The 9,258-nt window shown below is 52.0% G+C and overlaps 1 protein-coding gene across 1 annotated transcript in view; it reads left to right on the top strand.

Annotated features, from left to right (window-relative positions):
* Positions 1-2,884: 2,884 nt before the first annotated feature.
* Positions 2,885-9,258, top strand: part of LOC118026227 (spermatogenesis-associated protein 31E1-like) — a 7,178-nt gene continuing 804 nt past the window's right edge. Inside the window, exon 1 of the mRNA XM_035028974.1 lies at positions 2,885-7,013. Coding sequence (XP_034884865.1) covers positions 3,594-7,013 — 3,420 coding nt within the window. The 5' untranslated portion in view covers positions 2,885-3,593. The remainder of the gene's footprint in view (positions 7,014-9,258) is intronic.

The following is a 9,258-nucleotide window of genomic DNA, read 5'->3' as shown; positions in this document are numbered from 1 at the left end:
TTATTTAAACTAAAAAGAAATGGCATAATTAACAAGAAAATATATAAAAATAAAATCTTAATGGCAAAAGTAATATTCAGTATATGTACAGCAAAGGTAGTGGATAAATCACTTATAAAGCTAGTATGAGGACAAAAATAGTAAAATTAACTGAAACTACAATAATTAGTTAAAAGATTTATAAAACAGGGGCACCTGGGTGGCTCAGTTGGTTAAGTATCTGCCTTCAGCTTAGGTCATGATCCCAGAGTCCTGGGATCGAGCCGTGCATCAATCCCTGCTCAGCGGGAAGCCTGCTTCTCCTTCTCGCACTCCCCTTGCTTGTGTTCCCTCTCTCACTGTCTCTCTGTCAAAAAATAAATAAAATCTTTTTAAAAAAGGATTTATAAAATAAAAAGGTCAATGTGACATCAAAAACATTAAACATGTGGGGAAAGAAATAAATACACAGCATTTTGAAATATGTTCACATTTAAGTTACTGGCAACATGAAACAGACTGTTACAAACATATGGGGCTATATGTGACCCTCGTGGTAACCACAGGGGGAAAAAAAAAACTTGTGGTAAATATATAAAATAAAATGAGAGGGGAATCCAAACATAACACTAAAGAAAGGTATCACACCACAAGGGAAGAGAGAAAAAGAAAAAAGGAACAGAGAAGCAACTACAAAAAAGAGCCAGGAAGAAAACAAAGTGGCAATAGGACATACCTATCCATAATTACCTAATGTAAATGGACTAAATTCTCCAACCAAAAGATATGGAGTGGTGGGATGGATAAAAACAAAGTCTCTTTCTATCCACTGCCTATAAAAGACTCACCGCAGAAACAAGGACACGCTCAGACTAAATGTGAAAGGACAGACAAAGATGTGCCATAGAAACAAAAAGAAAGTTGGTGTAGTCGCACTCTCATCAGAAAAAAGAGACTTCAAAACAAAGACCGTAACAGAACACAAAGAAGAGCATTACGTAATGATAAAAGGGCAATCCAGCAAGAAGGTATAACACTTACAAAAATATATTGACCCACCTTAGAAGCACCAAAATATATAAAGTAAATATTTACAGACCTAAAGAGGGAACTGGACAACAATAAATAATAGTATAGGACTTCAACACCCCATTTACATCAATGGATAGGTCATCCACACAGAAAATCAATAAGAAAACATCGGCCTTAAATGACCCATATATATTGGGGTGAATGGATAAAGATGTCACACACACTCACACACTAGAATACTATTCAGCCATAAAAAGATAATGAAATCTTGACCGTTGTGATAACACGGATAACCTTGAGAATAATGTGTTAAATAAAATGAGAAAGACAAATACTATATGTTTTCACTTATATGTGGAATCGAAAAAACAAAACAAAACTCAGATTCATGGATACAGAGAAGAGATCGGTGTCTGCTAAGGGGAGGAACTTGGAGGCCTGGGAAGGTGGAGGGATGGAGCTGCAGGGAGTGGGGGGAGGGGCTGTGGTCCAGCTTGCTTCTCTTCTGTCCCCTCCCTCCTTTGTGACAAAACTATAGCTCTGTGATGCGGCCCTGGGTTTTAGGTCTGCAAGTATACGCCCAGTGCTCAGTTGCCTGAGGGCAGCAGTGCGGTCCACATCTTTTGGTTTTCAGAGGAAAGAGATGGAGAATTATCTCTTAACTCAGAACTTCATTACTAATGATTGGCTGAGCTCCAGTCACACTTGCTGGGCAATTGAAACCATCTTTGCCTTCCTGTGTGGACTGGGGCTCTTCTTCCTATTACTCTCCTACTTCAAGACTAATCCATCCTTACCACCATACAAGAAACACAGAAACATCAGGAAGGTAAGGAACCTTTGACCCAGACCCAGCAGAGTATGATTCTATCTTCTATTACTATTTCCATTTTTCTGAATTAATGGAGAGATGGGAAAGAATAGAACATGTATTCTCAGGAAAGAATAGAACACCATCCATCCAGGGATAAGCCAGACTAGGCAGGGATTAGAGGGGCACAAGGATTTCTACCCAAAGATCTCAGGCCAGGAGTCCAGGTGTGGTGGAGGGCTCCAGGACAATGTCCCAAACACAGTGACCAGTGGCCGAGGACCGGCAGTTAAGCCGTTCTCTAGCAGAGGTCAGGCCCCTAGGCACTGGTTCACCACCCACCTTCCCGGGGCAGGTGTCTCAGGTGAATCGAGGGCAGTACTGAGCCCAGGAGGCCCCGAGCAGCAGCTGGAGTGGGGCTCTGGCCTCGGGAAGTGGGGTCCTACGTGAAGGAGCTCAGATGCGCCCACAGGTCTGGGAATATGTGTGTTTCTTGAGCAGAGGAACAGTGACAAAGAAATTTCTCACATAGAAAATCCTTCTGTACATTCTTCAAAGAAGGAAAACTGAAAACATTTTTATCCATCTTGAAAAGGAAATGAGTAAAACGAAAGAAAACCACAGCCCCCCCCCCTTAGTTAAATGTAGGAGGTCCCATTGTTCATGAGCAGTGAACATCTGCTGCTGGGGGTGGGGTCCCAGCCTCCCCGTGTTCTCTCATCTCAGCATCAGGAGGAGCCACGGAGAAGGAACAACAGAAATAAGAAGAAAAGGCGGACTCTAAAAAGTGAGCATCTACCACTCAGCCCTGCACACCCCAGTTACACCGACCCCCCTGCTCTGGGGGCCCAGCCCCACCGTCTCCAAGACACCAGGGCCTGAGCCCATCCCTCAGGAAACAGAGCCCTGGGAGGGGGAGGGGCTCTTAGGAGCGGGGAGGGGCTCCTGGGGGGGAGGGGCTCCTGGGAGGGAGAGCGGAACCCGGACGCTTCCCAGATTCTGGGCCAGAATGAAGCCCCGAGGGGTTGGAAACAGGTGTCGCCCAGCAGGGGCCCCAGGGCCTGGCCTGGGAGGTGGGACCTCCAGCTTCAACTGTGGACAAGTTGCCCAGCTTTGCTCAGATTTCTCTGTGAGGCGACCCGGTCATTTCTCCCCCAAAAGGTCATGAATGGGGAAGCGATCCCCATCATGAGCCTTGCTATCACTGTGCGGGCACGTGGCCTTGGACACTGATGTTTGGGGCTCCTGAGTCTAATCCCCCAAAGGTCTTCCCTAAAGGGACATTGTACTCAGCCTCCTATAAGACCCCTGGGCCCCCGCCTTCAGCTGTGACGCAGTCTTCTGTTTCCAGCTTGCAGAGATTGCCTGCAAGAACTGGAAGAGGTTCATAGCCTAGCTTCCCTTCTGCAAAGGTAAAGAACCTTCCCCCTTCTCTCCAGGGTGCTCCTCCCAGAGTCTATGGTGCGAGCCCAGGGCTACAGGCACCCTGGGGCTGTTCTGGGGGTCTGGGAGGAGCCACGGGGACAGTGTGGCTAAAGCCCTGGGATGAGGGACAGCAGGAGCATTGTGAAGTGGGTGTGGGGGCGCGGAGGGCCGTGGGGCCCACCCTTCTGGCCCCCCCTGCTCCTGGCTTCGGCTCACATCTCTTGTCTCCCACAGCCACCTGGAGAGGTTCTCTGACCAGAGGCGCTTTCAGCTCTTACAGCAAGCAGCCCCTGGGCAGGTGCACAGAGGAGTGCCTGCTGGAGCCCATCAGCCATGCAGGGAGCCTATGGAAGATGCTCCCACCATGGCCCCATCACCTTCCCCCGCTCCTCTGACAGGACGCCCTCTACCTCTGGCCTCCACCCAGCCAGCAGAACCTCAAAAAGACCAAACTAACTTAAAGGAAATCCCACTTTCTGACACAGTCAGAAAGAGGTTACTCCCAGGTAACTCCTATTTGGCATCTCTCCTTCCAACCATCTCAGGCCTTGGCCATGCAAGCTACCCCATTTTATCCTTTTACTGGTGGTGGGAATGTACCAAGTCCTTGTTCTTGCCTAGCTCATTACAGCACAAGCGCCAGCAAGAACATGTGTCCTGCCATGCACCAGAGACCTCGCTCTGGGGTGGCCTTACAGACAGGCATATAGAGACTCATAACCCCTCATTTGTCAATCCAGATGTCCAGAAGCTGCTTGAGATATCAATCACTAAAAGGGTAGAACTGAAGATTTGCAAAGAGAAAGAAAAAGGTGGGTCAGTTGTCAAACAGTGGTACCCAGATGACCACGTGGGCTCTTTGGGGACTATGTGGAAGTTGCTGGGTGCTGAGCAGAACACCACTACCCCGCAATCCTTCTGGAACATGAAAGACGAACCAGAGCCGCTGGCCGGTCCTCAGCTGTTCTCATCCCCCAAGGTCTTGGAAGACCACTTGCAACAGAAATGCAGCCAGCTCTTCTGGGGTCTCCCCTCTCTGCACAGTGAGTCCTTGGTGGCCACTGCCTTGGTCTCTACTCACTCTTCTCAACTACAGATTCCCTCTGTTTTATTCAATGGAATCTCTAAGTGCTTGCCAGTTCTAATTCAGGATCAAATATCTTCACAGTTTTCCCACGCCCCACCCTTGCTCCACCTTGGGATCCAACCCCAACCCTCGATGCTAACCTTGCCCCAGTCCCAGGCCCACCTTCCTCCTTCTGTCCCAATCAGACCACCTTCTCTCCCATCCCAGAGGAGGACCGGTGGGGTATCTTGCCCTACATCCCAAAAAAAGACACAAGTCTTCATCCCAACTCAAATTCAACATGTAGAACAGCCCTTGTTGCCGAAGCAACAAGAAAGGGGGAAGACTTTACCCGCTATGGTGAAAAGGCCTCCAAAATCCTTTAGCCAAGTCCCTCCCAAGCTTCCAGAGGACAACCAGGCCTCCCACGCCCACAGGTCAGTTACCACTTTTCACGGGGACTTTATCATCTTTAATATCCAGAAGCAACACCTTCGAAGGAGGCTCAGCAGGGATAAACAGCAAGGTAGCCTGCCCCACAGGATTCAACTGTCTCTGGAACTGATGTGGTCTCAGGATGAATTCCCACGGGTGAGTCAGGCACAGGGAGAGCAGGGGCTCTCAAGGCCCTTTGTGTTTAAAGGCAAAAGCAGCCAGGTTACACAGAGGACCAGGTCCAGGTACCCTAGAAGTTCCCATAGGAAGGGTCAAGCAAGATTCCAACTAGAGAAGAACTTTAGTAAGGGTCTACGGCAATGTCTGAAGAGGACGCCAAGAGATCTCTCCAGGGTCTCAGCCAGGTACCCAGTGAAGGTTCTAGGAACCAACTCTGAGAAGGAGTTAGTAAGACCCTTGATAAGCACCTTGAAGAGTGACCCAGGAAAATACTTTGCGGGAGGCCCAGATAAGAAACATCTAGAAAAAATCTTAAAGGTTCATTTGCTCAGGAAATTGGAACAGATCAATCAGGGTTTGATCCCTGTGAGTGTGCGTCGATCCTGGTTTGTGGCCAACCATGCTTTGCCCAAGTTTCACCCTCACACAGAAATCAGAAATCTAGCACCCTTGAAGGATCGGAAACCCTACGTAAACACCTCCCATGAGCTGTTCTTCCTTAGTCCTCATACTCAGCAGAAGCTGGAAGCACACATCATAAGGTTTCGGGTGAGGCATAGGTGGGACCTACCTGTCCAAGCCTCTGAGCCCATAGATCTGGAGCTATGTGAAGCTCAACGCTTGCCCTATTCCCAGTCCCCCTTTCCCTGCTCAGCCCCCTTTGTATCTGGGGCCCACTCGAAAGCCAAGTTCTACAGGTTCTTGGGAAAACCTCCTCAGCCTCATTCAGGAGGAGAGGGGATAACAGAAGAGTCTGTTCCTACTCCCCTGCCTTTTCCCTCACCTGCATGGGAGGAAATCCAACAGGGCCTGGGAGGGACCTCACCTGATGATGGCCCCCATGAGTCCTCAGAGACCTCTTTATCAGGACAGAAGGGCAGATCACCTTCTCAGACCTCCACACTCAGCCTCATAAACAGAACCCTGCAGAGCAAGACTGTTATGGGGGCCAAGAAAGACAACCTGGATCCAAGCCAAAGTTTAGCAATGGCCAGGAATGAGCTAAAGGAGGAGAGTGGGGGTCATGCCTCACCAAACAAGGTAGCAATACTAGAGATGAACTTCAGGTCCCAATCTCCAAGGGCTGAAGGGTCCATGGAGGCAATGGAGGCTGAGAAGGCCCCTGCTTGGAAAGTCATCTTAAGACCCAGTGTGCTGGCCAATAACCAAACCATTTATGTGGATCTGAGGAGATCAGGATCTCCAAGCACTAGTAAAAGTCCCTCACCACCTACAGCCCAAGATACAAAGGAGCCAAGCCTTAAAACAAAGGCTAGTAAGTTTGAGCTCCAAGAGAAGGTAGAGTCAGGGAACCAGCCTCAAGGCCATACCACTGGTGTGCTTCTTCAAGATTCTCCCAGTGACATCCTCCTTCCAGACTTTGCCTCTGGCGTGCCTGTCCAGGACTGTGACACCAATGTGCTCCTGAAAGACCTTCACACTAATGCTGTCCTTGCTGAAGACATCTTGACCACTCACAAGTCACCCTGTTCCCAGAGGGAACATGACAATGGAGACACACCAGCTTCCCCGGTGCCACATGACCTTAGCCCCTGCAGTGAGGGGCATCAGGAGCCCAGTGTACCAAAAGTTGAGGAACCATGTGAGAGCCAGAGGGAGAGGGACTCCAATAATGAGAGAGAGGACCAGAAGAGTCCCAAACCAGAAAAGCATGAAGAAGAGTCTGCAGAACCATTGGGAATCAGGGCTTCCCAAGCTAGTGGGACAGGACACCCTCCCAAGGTCAGAGGAACAGGAGAGAGCCTTGGGAGCAAATACCTCCAGCTCGTGCCAGAAAAGGGACAGATTTTTCCAGAAAGCCACTTTAGAAAAAGGATGAGGAACTTTCTGCAGTACCTTAATCTCAATAAAAAAAGCAAAGGACTGGAAGGTACCCTTCAAAAAGGCAAGCCCGCAGCAGCCCTTGCCCAGGTACCAGCCAGAAGCAGAGCAGCTACAGATGGCAAGGCTGTTGAAGCTCAGACGATTGTGACAGCAGTGGGACAAGTCCTGGTGAAGAAATTGGGATTTCACCAAGGAATTCGTGCCTCAGAGATAAATCAGCGCAAGGAATTGCAGGCCCCAGTACGTGGGCATTCCTGTTGCCACGGGGTTCTCTCCTCCCCGAACCAGAGGAGAGTGGTGAGAGAGAGAGCCTCCAGTCAGCAAGCCACCCCCAAGGGCCATAGCTGCCCTAAGAAGAGCGAGTGGACCAAAGAGAGGAACAGCAGGCAGGAAGACCTACCCAGGGACCTGGGGTCCCCAGGCAGACCCAGCCAGCACAGGCCGATGGTGGCAGGTGTCTCAGGTCATGTTCAGCATTATCCAACATGCAGTCTTCAAAAATGTGTTTCATCCCATCAGGCAGAGTGTGCTTCTCACACCTTTCCTGATAGCAGAGTTTTCCTTCAAGAAATTGAGTACATGCAAAGAAAGTCTATTGCTTCTCATGTTAGCACATCCTTTGTGTGCTAATGGCTTCTTCATACCACAATTTTTATTGTTTCCCCAAAATAAATGTTTCTTTCTCATGAGAGATGCTGGCCTCTGTCTGTGCCCTGTTCGGGGGAAGAGAAGGATCAAGGTCTGCTCTCCCCGAGTGCTTGCTTTGGCTTCCAGAAGGCATGGGGCCTTGGAGGGAGGGGGACCGTGTGGTGCACCCCCACCCCCTCCCTCACACGCCTTCGGTTTCCGTGACAAGATGAACAAGACCAAGGCCAGGATCTGGCTCCGCCCATCCTCTCCTGCTTTCTCTCTACCTTGAACTTGTGTGGCTGTAGGGAGGGTCTGCAGAGGCAGAAATCCCCCTCGGGCTCCGGGACGTGTGGAAGACAGAGTCCTATGTCCGAGTGGGGCGCGGAGTTTGGAGGCGCAAGGTTGGCCCTCAGTGCAGAGGTGGGAGAAATCCTGCTCCCCATCTCCTGGGGGAGTAGGGCACAGCTACCCCAGGAACCCTTCTCTCCCCGATGAAGCTGGGTTGACATCACCCGGGAGCCCCTCTTAGCTCAGTGTCACCCCCGGTTCTCATGCTCTGGAGCAGCAAGGGAGGAGCTCACGGCTCTGAGGGTGTGCAGGTGGGGAGCACAGAGGCCACTGTGGACCAGTCTGCCCTGCCCCAGACGAGTGAAGGGCCCTGCCCACCAGCAACCCCTTCCCCTTCTGGGGGATGGAGCAGGGGTGTGGCTGGGAGGCAGGGGGACACCACCTAGGGTGGGACTCCAGGAAGGAGGCAGAGTGACATGGTGTGCCCATACCTGGTGTGACGACCGAGGACCCGTGGTGTCCCACTGTCACCTACAGGCCCAGTGGAGACAAGGTAGAGGCCCCGTGGCCGCAGGGCCTCCACCCCACTCCAGCTGCCGGGCCCAGGTGGAAAGAAGCCCCCTGAGGCTCCCACACAGAGGGTCAGGCGCCCAGAGGCAGCAAGGCCTTCGGGCAGGGAAGCTTAATTTCTGCACAATTTGATAAGATTGCACGGGATTGGGGGCCTCGGGACAGACTTGTAGTCTGTGACCTTTACTTACTTGTGTGGCCCAAGGACAGCTCCCAGGGGACTGGTGGGGACTCCAAGGCCAAGGGACTGGCCCGGGTCATGTAGCAAGTCTTGCCCGGCTCCCAGTCTTGATTACCCCAGAGTCGAAGGGGGAGGAGGTCATCAGATAGAGTTTGTCCCACACCCGGCTGGAACGGACCTGTCCAGAATGAGGGTGCAGGCCAGGAGGGGCCCCCTGCATGCCTGTTCCCAGCCCAACATCATCCTCCGGGGCCCCCACACATCGCTCGCGTGGGGGAGAGTCCTGCTCCAGGAGGGACCCCCGATCCAGATGGCAGCAGGCATGGCCCTGCCCCCATGCCATCAGGACCCCACATGTGGGAGGGGACCCAGGGTGCAGGGCGGAGTGGGCGCAGGCCTGCTCTGCCGCAGCTTCTCTCTGGAGCCAGGTCCTGCCTCTAGGCCCCCGGGGTGTGCCCAGCACTGACACTGCAACCAGGACCCGGGGGAGGCAGGACCAGGACAGAGAGCGCCCTGGGCCCTCGGGAGCTCAGGAGAGGGTGGCCCAAAGCAGGGTGCCTGAGCCTGGCTGCTGCTAGGTCCTCCCAGGGGCACCAGCAGGTGAGTCCTGCAGCTGGGGAACCAGACGTGCACCCCACGCTCCTGTCGGGAGAAGTGCCACGGACGGGATGCTGGTGGAACAGCCAGAATCAGGAAGGAGCAAGTCCCTTTGCCCTTCTCCTGCCAGACGGTGCAAGGCCAGAGAGGGAAAGCCCTACGCCGAGAGACCCCGCGCAGAGACCTCTGACAGACCCACACAGAGACCCCGCGCAGAGA

Source organism: Mirounga leonina, unplaced genomic scaffold, assembly GCF_011800145.1.
Source record: "Mirounga leonina isolate KUSES-001 unplaced genomic scaffold, KU_Mleo_1.0 Mir_224, whole genome shotgun sequence".
Taxonomy (NCBI): Eukaryota; Metazoa; Chordata; class Mammalia; order Carnivora; family Phocidae; genus Mirounga; species Mirounga leonina.
Note: the sequence above shows the minus strand (reverse complement) of the source record. Positions and strands in the feature narration are given on the sequence as shown.